At 40.5% G+C, this 21,170-nt stretch overlaps 1 protein-coding gene across 4 annotated transcripts in view; it reads right to left on the bottom strand.

Moving 5' to 3' along the window:
- LUZP2 (leucine zipper protein 2) overlaps nucleotides 1-21,170 on the bottom strand; it is a 426,207-nt gene that overhangs the window by 174,218 nt on the left and 230,819 nt on the right. For all 4 annotated transcript variants that reach the window (XM_056850997.1, XM_056850998.1, XM_056850995.1 and 1 more), the window contains exon 5: nucleotides 20,385-20,447. In XM_056850997.1, the coding sequence (XP_056706975.1) occupies nucleotides 20,385-20,447 (63 nt within the window). The remainder of the gene's footprint in view (nucleotides 1-20,384; nucleotides 20,448-21,170) is intronic.

The following is a 21,170-nucleotide window of genomic DNA, read 5'->3' as shown; positions in this document are numbered from 1 at the left end:
CACCACAAGCTGTCTTCTAAAGAACTTCTTCCATAGAAATTCTCCACTCCCTCAGGAAATAAAATATCTCAGGCCTCATTTCTCTCTCTTGGCATTGACCCCCTACCCTGTCTTGCTGTCAAGTAACCACTCGCCCAGCCTCTGTCTAGTAATCACCTCATTCTAGAAAACAGTGCTTCCACACTGTGCAGGACCCACTCTGCAGAGGAAATACATTACACAAATTCTAATAATAGGGTTGCCAACCTCCAGGTGGTGGCTGGAGATCTCCCGCTATTACAACTGATCTCCAGCCGATAGAGATCAGTTCACCTGGAGAAAATGGCCGCTTTGGCCATTGGACTCTATGGCATTGAAGTCCCTCCCCTCCCCAAATCCCGCCCTCCTCAGTCTCCAAAAACCTCCCGCCGGTGGCGAAGAGGGACCTGGCAACCCTATCTAATAATAACTAACATGTTTTGCAATGCTTACTATGTTTTCCTCACATTCCACATTCACTGTGCAGATAAAATATCGAGTCCAAAGAAACTATTTGGATAGTAGGGTGCAAATACGCACAGCTGGCACTTAGATGCTGATGCTGCAAACAGATCCCCCCATAGAAGAGTCAAGCCATGCTCAGTTTGGAAAGAGGGAAAAAATTGTTTCTTCAACAGAGGAGCAACACTAAACACACACACACACACACCAAAAACATATTTATATTCATAAGATATAAAGATATATTTTCTCGGCATGTTTTCATTGATAATTTATATTATATCAAGCAGTAATAAAGTAATGGAATTGGGCTTAATATTCTTGAACATTCAGTAACTATATTCACACTAGAACAGAAGGTAGCTCAGAGGGGTGCTGACACAGTACCTTACTATGTACTAGATCAAAATAGATTAAGTCATGCCCATTTGAATAGCATAAGCAATTGCTACTCTTCTCATGTGAATGAAGGGGGGACTGTTTTCAGTAACAAAGCCAACAGATAACAGTAGACCTTGAGAATTAGCCTTCTAGTCACCATGGGCTGCAGGATGAAAATAGCATAAGTGTCTGTAGGACTGGGTACTTGGAAGCAGGCCTGGTATATCCAAATTATTCAAAAGAGGTAGATCAATTCAGATTGTGAGTGAGCAGAGAATATTTCAGAAGATAAAAAGGCCCCATATAGATGCATTCAAGGCATTTCCTTCTCATTTTGTGGAATAATTTTCATTTGCTCCCAGTAATGTTCTGCTTTCGTTTCAAAATCTCATCCACACGTAACTTTGTTTGGGATTCAACTTCAATTTACATTGTGCATAAGATATATACTGTAGTGTTTTCATTATGATGAACAAACCTTTGTACAAAAATAAATCCAAAAATGCTCTTTAATTCTCAGACTTCCTTCATGGTTTGTTGTGAAGCCAAACACCATCTAATACAGGGGTCAACAACCATTTTTCCAATGAGTACTGCTTCTGAGTAATTAAATATGTTCTTAGCTACTCCCACCCTGTGAGATGTACCCAAGATTTTTTTCTGTCCTAGAGCACCAGAAATGAAGCTGTCAGCTATGCAGCACAGAGAACTATACCATGAAATACAACACTGAAAGAAAGGTTTGTTTGTGATCTTTTCCTAGGTCTTCAGGGAATGCACAAGCTATGCTGCAACAGCCAACAAGTTACTGGTACATCACAAGTACCTGTTGAAGACCCCAGATCTAACAATGCAATCTTAAACAGAGTTACATCCTTCTAAATCCATGTTAGTCAATGGGCTTAGAAGAATACAATTCTGCTTAGAGTAGAACTGCTAGGCTTTCCCAAAGGACAAGGTAATTATGGTACAGGTTATAGAATCATAGAATAGTAGAATCATAGAGTTGGAAGGGGCCATATAGGTTGGAAGGGGCCATCTAGTCCAACCCCCTGCTCAATACAGGCTGTCTAAAATCATCCCTGACAAGTGTTCGTCCAACCGCTGCTTGAAGACTGCCAGTGATTATAATGGTTTTACAAATATGATTTTATCATGTATGTTTTAAATTGTTAGCTGCCTTGGTGGTACATTTAAGGGTAGAAAGGTGGGGTACAAAATTTGTAAATAAATTTTTAAAAATCTATTTTGTCTATAAGAGTGGCAACAATTTATATCCAGGCTAAAAACAAACTCAACTTTTAATGTTAAGGCTTATTTGCCTTCTCTATAAAGGGCCACAGGAAAAGCTTTAATGGGGTTTAGCTCACTGGACTTATTTCATACCAAGAGCGAGTTACAGTTTTATCGAATAATCAATGCATCACATTTAAATTCATCTTTAAATTTGAGAAAGATCAACACTGGCCATTGATCTGATCATTTTGTTGTCCTGGAATTTTTTCCAGATAATTCAACCCAGATTTGTCCTGAGGGGGGAAATATTAAGGGTAGATAAAGAAGCTCTTTGATAAGCTAAGGAAAAAGGGTGTTCTGATCCAGCAGCTCTGACCATCTGTTGAGCAGGTAGGTAGGAAAGCCCCATATACAGCAGGGTACATCTGTCTGAAAGTGATTTATTTGACACTAAAGCTTTTACTGTAGTTTATATATAAATAGAAGAAAAATACCAATATTTTTCTTTCAGCATGGCACCTTGTATATCATTTCAAGAAGAAATGACTCCCCTTTTTTTACCATTTCACTTTACTTTGTATCATCAGCACAGTAATGTGGGTGCTGATGTATTTTCCACTGTTCTTTCAGAGTCAAACTACACATTATGTGAATTTATTTATGTGCAACTGTCCCCCTGCTGACATTATTTTAACAAAATACAGTCACTAAAGGCTGCAGTCCCTGTGGGGGGAAAAGATATTGAGATGTGTATCTTTCTTCCTGCATAGGAAAATATAGCTTGAGAAAAAGGAAATCTGAGAGCAAAAAGGCTTGTCCTTTCTTTTGTTCCTGACTGCAGCATGCTTATGACTGTTTTTGTTTTAAAAGTCAGGGGAAAGTTATATACTGCACTGTGTAACAATTAGTTTGCTTCCCAATATATATAATACCCTCCACACACACTTCTGTCCCAAAGACAAAAGGACTGAGAAATAATGCTGTCTAATACTATTCAGATCACCGTCAGAATGGATCTAACAAGTAATCTTCTGAGGTAAAAACTCTGAAGAACTGACCACTATTAACTTACAGGAATCACAAGTATGTTGAATTAAAAGGAATGGAAATGAAACAGGTGAACTAAGCATTTCAGGGCCATCTCTTGTAATCAATAGGATTAAGCAGTCACTGTCAAAATTTAAGCATCTAACTCAGAGCCAACAGGGCCTTGGTGTGATGCTTATAGCATGTCAGTTAATATCAGGTTCCATTTTCATCACACTTCCTCTGCCCATACTTTAAGCTAACACATTCCAAAATAAAGGTCTAATAGAATATGGCACAATGGCATTGGGTACCTCTGTTGTACTTGCTCTGTGGGAATATGGCTATTTAACCATCAAATGAAAATTTTGTCCTGTTCAGAATTTGTAGAGATTAATTAGGGATTAATTTGTAGGGATTAATTAGCCAAAAACCAAACCAAACCAAAAAACATTTTAACAGTGAGTAGTCTGAAGTCATGTTCTCCCCCCCCCCCCACACACACACAAATGCCATCTTCAAGTGATCATTTATGAAATGAAGCATAGCAAGCAACTCCCATCTTCTTTGGGTGGGTTTTATTATTGTTATTTTTCTGGCACTTTAATTATTATGAATACACGTTAACATAATTCCTGCTTTAGGCATCCCTTCCAGATAGTAATATATTTGTCTGCCCATGAGATTCAGAAAATGTCAGTTGTCACTAACTATTATTTAATAGCAATATCCTCATACATGAGGATCACACACACTTCTGTTTGTGAGGATCACAAACAGAAGACAATTCTGAGCAGACATAATCGTCAGATCTTTGGACATTATCAATGTGAATAGCAACACATTTCCCCATTATTATTATTCCCTTAGTTGAGGATTACAAAATGTTATGAAAGAAGACAAGTCAAGCATGTTGTTATAATCACAGGAACCCAGTAAGGAGCAAGCCAATCAGTTGGGCACCTGGGAATAGTCATTAATTTAAAGAGAACTATGAAACTTTGAAAAGTATGCAGCAACTGGATAAAAGATCAGTAGGAAGAGATGAATGGATGTTACATGGATCCATGCTATGGTTACTTTGAGGCTAGACTAGGGTTGCCAGATCGAGGTTTGGAAATACCTGGAGATTTTGGGGGTGGAGCCTGAGGAGGGCGGGGTTTGGAGAGGGGAGGGACTTCAATGCCATAGGGTCCAATTGCCAAAGTGGCCATTTTCTCCAGGGGAACTGATCTCTGTCACCTGGAGATCAGTTGTAATAGTGGGAGATCTCCAACCACTACCCGGAGGCTGGCAACCCTACTTGCAGAACCAGAGCCATGTGAAGCTGCTGCAGGTCCTGCAGTGGATGGATCTGTAGCAGTCACTGAGCATTTCAACACAGGACAGGTAAGTGTAGCACCATCATCTGCCTCAAGGGGGGTTCGAGGCGAAGTCCGTCCCCATAGGGCTGAGATTGTGTACCCTACTGGGGCACCACATCCATGGCTGAGCCTAGCATAGTGCCCAGTTGCCATCATTGCATGTGTTTCTGCTTGGCTTTCCTGCAGATGATGATTCAACAGGGAGTCCTCTGGACATGGCTAGTACTGTTCCCTCAGCCACAGAACACAGGGAATGACCAATCAGCAGTAGTCACTCTAGGGGGCCTGAAAGTGGAGCCTCCACAGGCTGCCTCCTGACCCCCCTTATTTTTCAGGCTTTCTCCAGGGAACACATTAGCAACCTCCCTACAAGTGCCAGGAAAAATCAAGTGACTTGCAAATAGTGGACATCATCTTTCTGGTGTTTCTCCGAGACAATTCTGGAGTGCTAAGTATCTGACTCACATAGAGATCCAGCTGTGGCAGAAAACAAAACTTTTTTTCAATGGCTAATGGAGGAAGGGGCTAAGGACTCCAGAGACCACCTCTGACAAACCACAGGGAAGTGGACAGCTCCTCTCCTTGGGCAGCAAGCATCCAAGTGGGACAGAGCCATAGATGGAGCAGCAGGCTGAGAACAGTTGACTTTTGAGCAAAACGGGGCAGGGGAAGAACTGGGCTGGGGCAGATTTCGAACTATTGGATCTTCACATTCAGAAAAAAAAGAGAGACACATGCAGCAATACAAGGGGGCACAAGTGCCATGTCTGTGGCAGCCTGCTGCAGACTCCACTCTGTGGCCCAGAACTCCACTGCAACCCTCCCTGCCAGCAGAGGCTGGCTCCCTCTGAACCATGCTCACCTGTCCTGCATTGAAGTGCTCAGTGACTGCTGATAATCCACCCAATGCAAAAGCTACTGCAAAGGGCTCTGTCCCTGCAAGAGAATGAGTTCAAGGGCTATGTGGCAACCTACTTAGAATGTAGGGCTCCACCACAACCCCCAATGAAGTACACTGTCTGGGGGGAAGCCTGCCAAAGGAATGAGTTTACAGCCCAGCGTGGAGCTGAGAACCTGGGGGCCCCTCCCTGGCAGCTCTCCCAGAGCACTCCCCAGACACCAATCACCCCTGTGTGTGAAGGGCCATGGTGCCATGAGGCCACAGCTCCTGCCACCCCCTTGGTGCTGCTGGGCTTGGGAGTGAGAGGTGTGGTCACCAGAGTGGCTCCCAGCTATGAACAAGGGGAACAGGGAAGCAGGTTTGGGAACCAGGCCCCTGTTTACCATCAGTGCATGGCTGCCCCTTTGGGTGGTGCCTCTGAAGATTAGGTCCTTGTTTGGGTTCTGTAATGGTAGAGGTCAGCCACAGAGAATGGACTCTGCTCTCCCCTTAAGGTGTTGGTACAAAGGGCTCTCCCAGTAGTGCTAGGTGCCCTTTCCGTGCTTTTCCCACCACCAATGTGCTTTGCTGCTTGCTCTCAATCCACACATCAGAGAACTCTGACACAGAGTCCCATTCCATGTGCCCTACCTCATGAGTTGTGCAGCATCCTCGCCAGAGTTTTTGTGAGGCTGGGGAAAGGGCTGCAATTGGGTGCTGGGGCGGGGGGCTGGGGCTTTGCTGACACAGGGGAGGGAGACAATTGGTCATGCCCCTGAGTTGCTTCAGACCTCATGGGTGTTGCTGTGGCAGTGGCAGGGCACTTGGTTTTTTAGTACAATTGGCAGCTATGGTCTGAGCCATGTTTTTTGTTGGCGTAACTTTCCGCCTCTGACAGGGGGTGTTCCTGGGCTGAAAGGGCTTAGGGAGCCAACTATCTAAACCCAGTCATGCCCCCAGAATTGCCTACAATCATGCCGGTGCAGGGGCCCATGCCTCAGTTGCACCAATGGACGGCCACTGCAGTGCTGTCCCAGGGTCTTTTATCCATTTAGCCCAGAAAAAAATTCATGGAACAATTATCCAAGGATACTATAAAACAATTCACCACTCCCAAAGCTCAATATTATATGCAGCTCTGATTCAATTAATCCATCGCTACATTTATCAGTTGCTCAATCATCAGTTAATCAAACAATTTACCATCTTTAACACAAAAGAAGAACCACTTTTCACATCATAAATGGTCACTGGGATGTATACAACTCACTGGTCAGGTTTTTTCTTTATCCCCTGAAGCGTCAGTTGCGGTGTGAGGTTTGGACATTATTTTTAACCAAAGCAGTGTATACTATTCAAAGATGGATATTATATGTCTATATGGTATATGTAATAAAACACCGATGCAATGTGAAGTAATGCAAGATACCATTGGGAAGCCAAAACTAGTATTATACATGCAGCCCTGGTTAGTATTTGGATGGGAGACCACCAAGGAATACCAGGGTTGCTGTGCAGACGAAGGCACTGGAAAACCACCACTGTTAGTCTCTTACCATGAAAACCCCAAAAGGGGTCGCCATAAGTCAGCTGTGACTTGACGGAACATCACACACACACACACACACAGTTGGATTTGACATATTTTGGGCGAAAACGCATGGTCGCTTTAGCCTCCTTTATTCCCTGTTTCAGCCAGGATTCAGCCAGGATCTAACGCATGCATTTTCGCCGAACATGTGTTCAATTCTGGCCAAATCCTAGCTGAAACAGGGAATAAAGGAGGCTAAAGCGACTATGCGTTTTCACCCACTGTTTACTTACTTTAAGACTGCAAGCCTCAACTATTTGTATGGAAGTAAATCATATAGAAGCACAGGACTGCAGCCTTGATTGATCTAATCCAGGCTGCCTACATATGGAGGAACTCAAGTGATCCAAAGAATTATGGATAAAGATAACTTATGAACAGAACAATTATTTTGACACAAAACAGAAGAGACATGGCACTCTGAGATTTATTTCAGGACATGAAACACACTCCAAAAATAAAAGCTACAGGATGCAGCATCACCAGGTAGATACAGAAATGCTATATCAGCACACAGGCAATTAGGTTAGTGGAACACAGCCATCACTGCTGTTTTTTTTTACAAAAGAAGAAGGAAATCAATATTAATGAAATATATATAAAGAAAAATGAAAGGTTATTAAAGAAGGTGAAAATCAAAGCTTTTTTTTCCAGGGATGGAAAAATATAAATTGTCTGAAATTGAGTTTCCTGCTGAGATAAGAGTACAGATTATCGATATGATAAGAGAAAGAGAAAATACAGAAATGACCTTGGACTAATATTATACAAAACATTTACAGAAGAATTAAGATAGAAGAAGAAGATGAAGAGTTGGCTTTTATATGCCGACTTTCTCTACCACTTAAGGAAGAATCAACCCAGCTTACAAACACCTTCCCTTTCCCTCCCCACAACAGACACCCTGTGAGGTAGGTGAGGCTGAGAGTGTGTGACTAGCCCAAGGTCACCCAGCTGGCTTCATGTGTAGGAGTGGGGAAACAAATCCAGTTCACTAGATTAGCCTCTGCCGCTCATGTGAAGGAGGGGGGAATCAAACACGGTTCTCCAGATCAGAGTCCACCGCTCCAAACCACTTAACCACTACACCATGTTGGCTACAACAACTAAGAACAGGTATCATTCAAAGCAGCAAAGGTCTTTTGCTGATACAACAAAGAATAAACATAGTATTTTAACAACCACTGATATACCCAGTCAGGGGAGGACTGGGAGGAAAAAACTGCATAGGACAAGGGCCCTGCCCCTCACAAAGGAGCGAGTAGGGTTGCCAGCTCCGGGATCAGAAATACCTGGAGGTTTTGGGGGTGGAGCCTGTGGACGGCGGGGTTTTGGGAGGGGAGGGACTTCAATGGGTTATAATGTCATAGAGTCCACCTTGCAGAGCAGCCATTTTCTCCAGGGGAACTGATTTCAATCACCTGGAGATCAGTTGTAATAGCGGGAGATCTCCAGCCACCTCTTGGACGTTGACAACCCTAGGAAGGAGGAAGGGACAAAGATCCAGCCATCCCTGCTCTTTGTCCGGCATGACTGGGCGTCTCCCAGTGCTCGGCTGGGCCCAGATATGGCCATCCTCTAGGTAAGCACTCATGCAACGAACAGCATGTGTATCTGTCTTTCTATTCATGCTGGTTTCTGTCATAGGTTTCTGTCCCAAATCTTATGACCCAAGGTACATTGAGGATGCATAAGCGGGCAATAGAAAGGGAAGGTAGCAATGCGAGGAGAAAGAGCACATGAGCAAAGCAAATGGCTGGTGACTGCCCACAGAAAGGTTACTTGTGCAAGACTAGAGTTGCCAACCTCCAGGTACTAGTTGGAGATCTCCGGCTATTACAACTGATCTCCAGCCGCTCCGCCCCAAAAACCTCCCACCGGTGTCAAAGAAGAACTTGGCAACCCTATGCAAGACCAATTTCTATTACTAATTTCAAATATGCCTCTGTCAACTATCTGGCAGTAGAAGGGTGGTTCCCATGCTTATGCACTCTGGTTTTGTTTAGAAACAGGCGAACCCTTCTGTGCTTTCTTTACATGTGAACTAGAAATTTTTTTAAAAACTATTTTGCTCAATGTTTGCTGATAAAATTGCTTGCATCTGTGTGTCTCCCATGCACACAGATTGCATTGCATTGTATAAGTAAATATTGCATAAGTATAAAATACCAATTAAGGAGGCAAAATGCACCCTTCCCCAAAGAAAGAAAAGTGATTCTAAGGAGAGAAGCCCAGAACTATCAGATGAAATATGATGAAACAGAGCCAGAAATATTTGTCTGTCCCTACTATTTCATCCTTCCTAGTCATTTTAGGATTGATTTGGATCAACTCCTTCATCAATGCCTATGTTGAAACTGACATTCTTAACTCTATGAGATCTATTCAATGATCACTGGAAGTTCTATACATCTTTACTACTTCAGAAGATGCACACTACATTCCACACATACCTGATGGTTTTAGCGCAGTATCACTTCCTTTTCCGTTTTTATTAGAAATATATTATCTTTTTTCTCTCCTTCAGTATAATTCAGTACACATTTACTCAGAAATAAGTCACACTGAGTTCAATAGGGGCTTACTCTCAGGGAAACGTGCACAAGATGCTGTCATTTTATGGTGGACGGGATGACACAGGCAGAAAGGGATGAATTTCTGTGCTTCCCACTCCTCACTGCAATGAACAATGTTGTGTAGGTTTTTAGCTATCCATACAAGCTCCACAATTCCCAGAATTGCAAAATCAACCTCCACCAACACCTTTCACTAGCAGGACCTAGGATCCAACCCCAAAGGATAATGGTCTCCAATAATGGAAATGCCAAAATGTATCTGAATGGTTTAGTAATGTGAATGATTAGGTAATAAGCAACAAGACAGGTAAGTAAAGGGATGTGTTGACAAAATTAGTGAAAAGGGTTAAAATTGGAATATTCATTAATCAGCCTAGACATAGTTTTATAAGGGTAAAATGGCAGGTACTTGAAATGTAAATGAGTTTGAGCTGAATAATTATGCATGTTAAATAGGCAGTTTTGGGCTTCCTAATGTGATAATATTTGGGACTAATGAACTGTAAAATGAAGATCAGGGAAGAATCCAACTACATGGGAATGTACCAGTGCTCCCTCTTTTTGTTAAAATTGACACCAATGTGTTTCATAATTTTAAACATTAAAATATATCAATCAATTATTAAGCAATGGGTATGTATTTTCAGTGAAGTTCGGGCAATGACTATGAAAACTTTTCAACAGGATCTGTTTTTTTTACAGTCAGATTTCAGAGGAAATTAATATCCTCTGTACTAAATATGATAAGCAGCACCTGGAGGACTGGAATGAACTAAGAGCTGTTCTTGTTCATTAGTGTTCTCTACTACAAGAGTGGCAGATACTGGAATACAGACTGTTTTTATACTTCTTCCAACAACAAAAAATGAACACAAAGGATTAAAAACAATGTGAACAGAAAAATACACACATGCACACACACAATAATTAAAGGTAATAGCATGGTCTCCGGGATGGACAGAGAACTTATGATGAAACTGCAGGTCTGCTATGTGTGCCAGAAACCTATTTCGAATTCTACGCACACTACTGTGAATTTCACAATGGAAGAAAGGTGGGCTATAAATGCAATACATAGGGTTGCCAGGTTTCTCTTCTCCACTGGTGGGAGGTTTTTAGGGCGGAGCCTGAGGAGGGTGGGGTTTGGGGAGGGGAGGGACTTCAATGCCATAGAGTCCAATTACCAAAGCAGTCATTTTCTCCAGGTGAACTGATCTCTATCGGCTGGAGATCAGTTGTAATAGCAGGTGATCTCCAGCTAGCACCTGGAGGTTGGCAATCCTAGCAATAAATGAATATTTAAAGAAAACAGGAGCTCATGAATTGAGATCAATATTGACTGTAAAATGTCAAGGCCTTCTTTAATCAGTTTCTTCATCTGTTATGTGCATTTCACTGTTCTGGCTTAAGTGGGTGTACATTAATCCTATTCTTTGAATGAATCTATCCCCCTTTTACCTCTTCCCTCAGTATGCAGTAAAAGTTTCACAGATGAAATTCTCCTCATACATATCTTCTAACTCTGTTTCACATTGTGTGATCTCTCTCCTTTGAAGCACTGAAGAATTTTTAAAATTCCCTAATGTCTACCGTTTAAAAAGGAAAAACCCTGTCAATTCCTCACAAAAATATTTAGCTTTGTATTTTTGTGAAGCAAAAGATATAACCAAAAGCATGTGTGCCCTCTTTGAGTACATAGAATGAGTAGTTTACAAAATCATTGTTGCTACCAACAAGAGCCAATACAACGCAAATCAAATGTCTTAGCAACAACTGATCCACAAAACAGATTATTTTACAAACACTCAGAACAATACCCAAATTAAGATACAGCTGTGAGTTTAAATGCTTTTACCAGGATAACTGATATTATACCTAGTCTGCCATAGAATTCTCTTCAGCAATAACAGAGAATCTTTTCTAAGCTGGGCTGATAAATTCAGACAACAATTACAAGTCTGGATATATTAAGAAGGCAGATTTAATTTCATAGCATCCAAATGATCAAACAAGACATGGCTATTTATATCATACATAAATTATGTAAATCTAGACATGTTGCCTAAACAGAAAAAAAATACCCTTGGTTACTTTAGCATGTGGTTGAGTTACTTATCTGGGAGCAACAACAGGAGAAGGTTTTGGACTCTGTGTAATGTCTGTAGGCCTTCTGGTAGCAACTACTGTGGGAAACATGATGCTGAAGTGAATGAACCTCTGGTCTGATGCAGCAGGGCTTATTCTTATGTTCTTAAGTGTAAATAAATGATCAGAACCCAAGAATCCTGCTAGTGAATAATAAAATAAAGCCCAAGCCAACAGAAGAGCAAGCTGCAGATCACATCAATCCTACGTCTTGATGTGTACGTGTGCTCAGGCAACTGAAAGATATTGGACCAGCAAAGCATGATTAAATGATGCAGAAGGCTAGAATGAAGAAGCACTGATGCAAGATCCAGGCCCAATGCAAACATTACTTATCCCAGGAGCTTGATATGGCGGAAGTGCTTACTAGTGCCTGCCAACACTGCAGTATTAATGTTTTAAAGTTTTTTTTTTCAATGCATGGTCTCCAGTGCTTCCAAATTCCCCTCTCTTCTGGCAATAGCACTGGCATGGAGATGCCATACATCCAGTGAGCCATGCGCCAGATAGGTTTTGTTGTTGTTGTTGTTGTTGTTTAATGTTATAGTTTCTGGTAGGAAATGTTCTGAAATTCTTATCACTGGAATTTCTCCAGAAATTTTAGAATGCTTTGTTTCCCCATGGGACCAATGCTTTGTACACTGGAACAAGTGGATTCAAGGAATCCGCCATTTCTCCATATTTTCCTTTTTGAATTTTGTTCTGTGTATGTATACTTGGCTGCCAATATGAATTGTTTTGTCTCCTAGGCACATTTTCGGCCAATGATGTGAACATGTGCATTAATAAACACAACCCATCCAAAAAGAGCAGTCTTGACGTAATTGTATGCATGGCTGCATTAAGATCTAAAAAAAAAAAAAAAACACTTAACCAATGCTTAAGAGCAAGTATGCAACTGTAAATATCTGCTACCAAATTCTGATGCAATCACATGAATGAGAATATCAAGCGGACATTTACAGAACTTTTTAAATCAACGTGCACATGTGCACGACTAATACATGAGAAGTTAAAGATGCAAATGAACTACAGATTTGAACGGGAGGATGATTGTTCCCTCATATGGGAGATAAACTGACCCCCCCACACACACACACACCCAACACACATACACAAAAGCAGCACCAGCTTCCATGATGGAAAAGTTTTTAACTTGAGAGGTTGAAGATGAACCAGTTTTAAATTTATTCCATAAATTCTAAAAACAATATTAATCAAACTCTACTATATTGCAGCGGTTCCCAAACTTTTTGAGTCATGGAGCACTTTTCAGGAAAGAAATTGGTCATGGAGCACTAATTTTCACCTAGCACCTATATACTAAACCAAACGACAGTAGTATTTTTCTTTCCAATCTCTTCACAGAGCACTAGGAGATGTTTCACAGAGCCCAAAGTGCACCCTGGAGCACAGTTTGGAAACTGCTACTATATTGTATTCAATAGGCACTTCTGACTTACAGCTCATAAGTCAGACATAAGTATATACGACTTATCTTGATAGCTTCAAATAATTGCTCATCTTGAAACCAAGGGCCCACTCACATGACCTGTGATACCTGTTGGTTTTACAATACAATACTAAGTAGAGTAAGACCTTACTAAACACATTAAGTTCAGTGGACTTCTGGTCAAGCCGGGAGTGATGTCACTGCATCACTGAAGATGTCACTATGTCACTGTGAGTCCCCTCCCCCACTGGTGAGTCTTCTACTGGTTCTCAGTCTCCCGCTGGCAATGCTTCATAGGGCTATGGGTAAACTGGTTAGGTAAGCTGCTCTGAGGGACTCTGATAGGCCTAGGGTTCTTTTCTTTGTTCTGAATAAAGTTACACTAAGTTTACTCAAGACACCCCTCAGCATATTCCTGAATGATTGCAGCATCCTACAGGGGGCATAATCACACCCCACATTACAAAAGAAATGAACAAAGACAGCAAAGTATTAAAAAAGCAGTAACAACTGATAACATATGAGAGGAAAAGTGAAAATTTCCACTGAAACTTCAATAAGCAATCATACAAGTTTATTTGTGCAAAAGAAAGAAGAAAAGTTCAGGCCAAGGAGATAAACCTCATAATTTATTTTGCATACCAACCCTGAGACAATATGGTTCAAAGGACTGCATTGCCGGTAAGCCCTATTCCTGCTATACCATTAGACAACTTTAAGCATTCTGTTAAGTAGTGGTATCATTTTCCCAGTGAATATATTTGACTAAGAATTCAGGTAATATTGTGATCCCTTGTGAACAGCCATAAATGGCATTTTTGTATCTCTCTTGGGCTATTAAAAGTGGAGAAGAGAAATTTTATAGCAAAGCTCAATCAAAGCCTACACAATATATTCAAGCAGCAAAGATGCTTTTTTTGCTCAGTGGAACACAAAGATGGAAATGCTGCATTAAAAAAAATGTTTAAAGAATAACATTCATCAAAATTCATTAGACTCCATTAGCATTCGGCTGAACTAATGTAGACAGTCCCAACACAGTCATAAGATCCCCATTTCATACCTTTTATTTTTTATGCATCTCTTTTATGTGCAGAGTACACAGATTTTGTTTGACTCCCCAAAAGACATCTTAGCGCAATCCACCCTCCCCAAAGAGGTTTGTGGGAGTGCACAGAGGAAATTAAATTGTCTTGCAGGACCTAGTAGATGACAAACATTCTCATTAAGCTGATGCATAACGTGTCACAGAAGATAAAAGCATTATGTCTAGGATCAAATGCTTAAAATAGCTGGATAATTATAAAGACCAAAATATTCTAAAACTGTATATGAAAGTGAGATATCTTCTGATAACAAAAAAAAAAAAAATAGCAGTTGGGGGGGTACTATATTAGTTGTAGTTCCTAGCTGCAACCACTATATCCTGTTAATAAGCAAAGGAGATATTGTTGTCACACCCATCTTCCATCTAGCTCAGCAATCTTTTTTCAAATAGTGGCCAATCAGGTGCCCTTGGAAGGCCTACAAGGAAGGCATGAAAGCCACAACCCCCCGCACTGGAATTCAGAGGGTCACTGTTTCTGAACATCCAAGTTCCATTTAATCTTTGTGTATAATCGCCGTTGATGGACCAGTCCTCCATGAGTTTGTAAAGTTCCCTTTTAAAAGCAGCTGAAACAGTGGCTGTCACTATATCCTGTTGCACTACTCTTTGTTTCAGAACCTATAGTCCAAAGACTCTGATATGGGGAGAGACAAGCAGGTTTCCATTATAGTTTTCTAGAGTGTTGCAGGCCTGAGAGGTAGGGTGCCTGTACCTGTGGTTTCCCTATGAATCTCATGAGTAAAGCATAGAAGTAAAAGTTTACAAAAAGGTTTATAGAGGCTTATTTCTCTGAACAGAATTGTTGATGTAGTAAATAAAATAGAGTAAAGGTCATGAGTTGCTGGCTAAGACTATTCTTAATATTCTGAGATAAATAAACTGCAAGACTACAAGGTTATGATATTCAATGTTGCCCGCTTGATGGTTGTGTCTGGAAAAATATCAGCATCACTTATCCGAGGTGCTTGGCCTCTTCTTGACATTAACAAGAAGGTCATTTCTGCCTGGGAGTTTAGCCCCTCTGATAGCTGCCGTGTGAGGAAGGAATAATGCTATCCTAATGATTCAGATCTAGTCTTCAAACAGTATAACAGATGGTGACCTTGCACTTGTGAACTTTGACTCAATGCCAAGAACATGGTAATGCTTTCACAGACCAAGTGACAATGGCACACCACCACCATGTGTGACCATGCCAAGTGCAAGGATACAGGTATTAGTGTAGCCACCCAGGGCAGAAGCTTCTAGTCTCTCAGCTCAGATGACCGCTGGTCTGAGAGAATAAAAGCCCGAACCAAACTGCCAGAAGGCAGGGAGTTGACGGAAGATGGCTTAGGCTGTCTGACCAGACTCTCTCCACATCTCCAAAGATGTAAAACTTGGAAAGAAATGTTGGTAGAGGACAGTGCTGGTTGTCTGGCTATCAGCTTTCTCTGTCTCTCGTGTGAGACTGAGAGTAACTGGAGGACAGCTTCAGCTGTCTGGCCTTGCTCTCTCCATCTTGAAAGATGTAAAACCTAAGAAGATTGAAGAGAGACAACTCTGGTTGTCAGGCTTCACTCTCTTACCATCTCTTGCATACAGATTTACAGTCTTCTTGCCTAAAGGTAGAAATCCCTTTTGAAAGGGAATTCAATTCAGCAATTCTAGTTCTCATAAAGGCTAGAATCGGAAGTGAAATGCTGGCAGACTGCTCCATGACAAAGATGGAGACCTTAGAACTCCTAGCACTCTACCTTGGAGATGGGAGTCTAAGTGTATTGGATCTTCACCATATTTGGTATATTGAGCCTCAATTGATCCTAGCAAGGGTTAATGGAACCTCAAAGAAGATCTGTCTGATCCTGTTCTGGCTTTCCAAATGCTGGCAAGCATGAGGATTGTATATCCTATATAGATCCTATATAGATAATTCCCTGGACCTGTTGAGAAGTCTTTTCTAAATAACAGAAGAGCTTCAGAACTTTCTCAGGGTAAGAGGCCAGAGATATTCCTGAAAAGAAATGAAGATTTCTGTTTTCTGTGGTAATGCACAAGGCACATATAAAGCAGTGCTTACATAAAACATATACAGAACCTATTAGGCTAATTTATGGAGACTTAACCAAGTAAACATATTCTCTGAGATTGGCAAAGCCAGCGAATAACTGAGTCTTCCATAGAACATTAATACAGCCTTAAGCTTATACATAATGAATTATACATAACACATAAGGTCTGATTGCTGACTGTTAAGATATACACATACTTTCAGCATCTATGTAGCATTCCTGATCTTAACAATGATCAGAAGTCCATAAACATAGAATAGATTAAATACAAAGCTTATGGTATTCTGTCCTCTACACACAGCATTGGGTAAAGCTAACACATACTGAAACATATAAATATCCTGAACATAAATTCAGTTCCCATGAAGTTAAGATGATTTACAAATGGCATGGCAAAATAAAAGCATGTCTTTTGTCCTGAAATATTGCTATGATACCTGAAATGATTTTAAGATGTTTTTACTAATCATATCTTCCCTCCCATTATATTAATCATATTTTGATAGGGATTCTGTAGTGATTATACAATAACCATGTTTTTACAAGATTCTGTAACTGTAGTATTCTAAATGAATCTAGAGATACAAGTTGAAAGGTTTAAACTCTCATAGAGAGAAATATGAAACACAGAAAGTGCTTATAAAGATTGTTTGAAACTGCTTGCATATATCATAATGTATTTTATGACATATTTTGAGAGTGTGTAAATATTCACATGCATATATATATATATGAAATGTGCCAGAAAATTTATAAACAATGAACTTGCTTTAAATAACATTTATTTCACACACACACACACACACACACACACACACACACACACACACACACACACACACACACACACATATATATATATATATATATATATATATATATATATATATATATATATATATATATATATATATATATATATATAATGTGAAATAAATGTTATTTAAAGCAAGTTCATTGTTTATAAATTTTCTGGCACACTTCAATAGAAAGCCTACAGTAGTAGGAATTATCATTGACTCCTGTCTGTGAGGTCTCGCTGAATAAGATAACTTCACTTCTCAGTAAGTGATACATTGTAAGAGTGTAGACCCCTTAACACATGAGTAGTTCAGTTCCTCTGCAATCTGATGAAGGGATATTTGACTCTCGAAAGCTCATTCCCCCAAAATCTTGTTAGTTTCTAAGGTGCTATTGGACTCGAGTCTAGCTCTTGTACTGGGGCTGTGTGTAATGGTAAATCCAAACTGAAAATAAACCCGAAATTAGCTGTTTCAGCAATATTTGGGTATATTTTCTGCCGAATACCAAAACCTCGGAATCTGCCTGAAGCTGAATAGGCGATTCCCGAAAAGCCAAATATTTATTCGGCTTTTTCAGTTTTCAGCTATTCGACTTGCTCAGATGCACGGCTCTGTCCCTTCTCCCATTTTTCTATCTTTGACTGGTTTTGTTAGGACCCCATAGTTGGGGCCCTTTTGAGGTAGGGGTCGTGTAATTGGAGCCAAATTGGTCAGACCAGACTATCCATCAACTTTCAGTGGATTAATCTGGATAGCAGAAGGTTCATTTAAAAGACAGGGCTCACCCAGTCCCGTCTGGAGGTGATACGCTCCAACTAAAAAGCACCAGTTTCAACAGCTGCTGATCTGGCTTCAGAAGAAGACTCCTCACCTGCGTGGATGCGCAATGTCCTTCAGAAGAGCCACCTTGGTTGTGACTTGGACTGGCTTCAATATCAGTCCCCCTCCATAAAAACCTGATCTCAAACTGAAGGTCGCCCTAAGTAGTGGCTTCATTTCCTCACACTGCAACCCCCTTGTGGGCTCTTAAAATTGAACCCCCTGTCCCAAACTTCACCAAACTTCGGTGTCCATCTAAGGAGAGTCCCTTGCAGCTATGCTGCAAATTTGGTGACTCTGCCTTGAAAAACGCCCCCACTCGGGAGCCTTGAAAATAAATTCCATAGACTATAATGGAACCAATTTATTTTAGGAATCCTGATAATAAAGCCAAATACTCATTTACTAGTATGGGTATTTGACTCATTCCAGATTTACTGGGGAAAAATCAGGCCCAATAAACTTGAACCCAAAACGTACTGATTTTTTTCCACTGCAGACTGCAGAGGAGGGGCCGTGGCTCAGTGGTAGAGCATGTGATTGGCATGCAGAAGGTCCCAGGTTCAGTCCCCGGCATCTCCAGTTAAAGGGACTAGGCAAGTAGATGATGTGAAAGACCTCTGCCTGAGACCCTGGAGAGCCGCTGCCAGTCTGAGCAGGCAATACTGACTTTGATGGACCAAGGATCTGATTCAGTATAAGGCAGCTTCATGTGTCCATGTGTGACTAACACAGGTACTCTCTGAAACCCTCTGCAATTTGGCCACACCAAGAAGCTGCTTGGATTGTCTTTTGGGTTGGTGGGCCATAAGGCTGGAATGGTAGCATATAAATTGGAAAAGAAGCAAAGGGGAAAAAGTAGACCAATGGCCTGATTCCTTTACAAGGTCTGTCAAACTCTAGTAGCAGTGTTCAGCATAGACTAGAGATAGCTGCAGCATCACAGAATTTCCTGATATCACCCCTCTCTACTCTTTAGCCCAAGCTTAACTCAGCCATTATACCAGAGGTTTGTTTGCCATAGAGAAGCAAGCAAACTGTGTGCATATCTTTCCAAAAGGGAATCCATTCGTGCAAAGCTAACATCTTATGGGTTGGCCAAGATCAGCCAGTGAATGATGTTAGGAAATACATCTCCCCTCCCCTCACTCCAAAGTTTGTACTCCTCTGACCTGAAAGTAAACTACATCTTATAAACAGTGTCCCACTTTGGTCTTAGTTGACCTCAAATGCTTTGAAAAATACCTCTAATTCATACACACAAGGAATAGGCATCTGAATTCAGCTAAGAGATTAGATGTAATGTAGAAGAAATCAGATCTTTCCTTATCTCAGTGGGATTTTGAAGTGCTAAGAACATTTTTGTAAGACAGCCTGTTAAGCCAACAGCATCTGTTAACTTTATGCATTAGCACCAGGGTCATGGGGAAAGCAGCCACATAGGAAAGCACTCGCAAATGGCTATGAGGAGACGGGTTGGATGAGCAGGACAGACACATGGGAGGGAGAAGTGAGAATGGGCATGGGAGAAAAACCCAAAGTGACAAGTATGTACAATACCGGTTTTCGATTTGGAATCAAGGCAGACTTGGGATAAAACAACATCCTGAAAATGTGGGGAAAATGCGAGGGGAGAGCAAGGCGATTTCTGAAGGTCATAAAACACATGCATAATGAAATCAAAGCCCCAAATTAGTAGGGGGGTGACCGCGACAGGAACAACCCATGCATAAAAGGCCAATGAGGCATGCTCAAAGAAACAAAATGTTATATTAATATTTACCAGGAAGCTGTGCAACCCACAAACAGCAAGGAGCTAGTAGTTGAAAGGAATCCTTATCTTTTATACTCCAAATTAAACATCAAGCTACATTATACCTATCCAATCAGAAGCAACAATATGGCATTTTCACTAGTCATACTGTAACCATAACCAAACATCTGTAATTAGGATTTTAGATGTGGAATTGAATAAGCTGATATTGTATGTAACAGATAACATAATCAAAACTATTAATATAATAAGAGAGTTTTTTAAAAGGAATCAATGCTTTTCAATCATTGTTTTGAAATCTGGGACCTTTTTAATTAAGGCACCTCAGTGCATACTATGGGTTGGATCCATGGCAAATGGAATGAGTATGGAAGTGACACTTAGCAGTTTCAGTTTCCCCCAGCAAAATGTACCACAACATTTCTTTATGTATGTATTACTACATGGATCTTCTTATCAGTTAAAATTTTACAACAACAGATTCATGGGCAAATATTCTAAATTTTTCATAGAGTGGTATAATACAGTTACAAATATAACTCTATCTCCCTTTTAGCAATCATGAATGCACAGGGTAGAACGATATCACAGGCATCTTTCGTATCTGATCTTTTAAAAAAATTACCTGGTTTACTGCTAGAGAAACAAATGTTTAAATTCTATTTCATTTCAGTCTTTTTATGACCATTGATCTTACCTCATTTTGGAGATCTCTAATCATTTTGCTCTTCCTCTCCATTTCAGTCTTCAAAAAGTTAATCTGAAATTTAAAATAACAATTGAATAGGTTTCTTGAAATCCACATAATATATAGTTCAATCCCTGCTTCAGGTTTAGGATTCATATATGGGGGGAAAATACCAAAAGTTAGGTTTTGTTGCGGAGGGGGAGGGGGATGAGGGTTTGCTTGCTTACGTTAAGTAAGCAACCTTCCAACCTTCCAACCTTCCAACAGAGTACCTTCCAACAGAAGATATTCTACTCAGTATATACACAATTTATTATATTCTGTACTCAGATTTTTTTTAGGGGGGGCATATCATGGTGTCCACCTGAAACTGTAGGACGTCAGGATATATGTCATATATTACATGATCTGTTACATTAAAAACAAAACAAAACTTCCCAGTCATGGAAATACCAGACAACAACTCTTTTTACACATGCAATAAGTTTTAGTGAAGGAAAACAAAGTAATACAACCAGCTGCCTCCATCTTTAAGTCCAGACTGACAGTGCAATGATGGTTTGAATTAAAATTCAACTTGATTTTTTCCCTAATGCTAGACTAAACTCCCAATATAGTATCAACAGCAAGAGATAATAACATCAAAATTTCCCTCCCCACCCCTTCTAACCCCTATTAAGCTAAACTAAACTAACTACTACGACAAAACCCCAGACAAAAACTAAACAACATGGTTGGCAATATATTTTAAAAAATACACAACTACGATCATTCCCTACCCCCAGAAATAATCCC

This window comes from Euleptes europaea, chromosome 6 (assembly GCF_029931775.1).
Source record: "Euleptes europaea isolate rEulEur1 chromosome 6, rEulEur1.hap1, whole genome shotgun sequence".
NCBI lineage: Eukaryota > Metazoa > Chordata > Lepidosauria > Squamata > Sphaerodactylidae > Euleptes > Euleptes europaea.
Note: the sequence above shows the minus strand (reverse complement) of the source record. Positions and strands in the feature narration are given on the sequence as shown.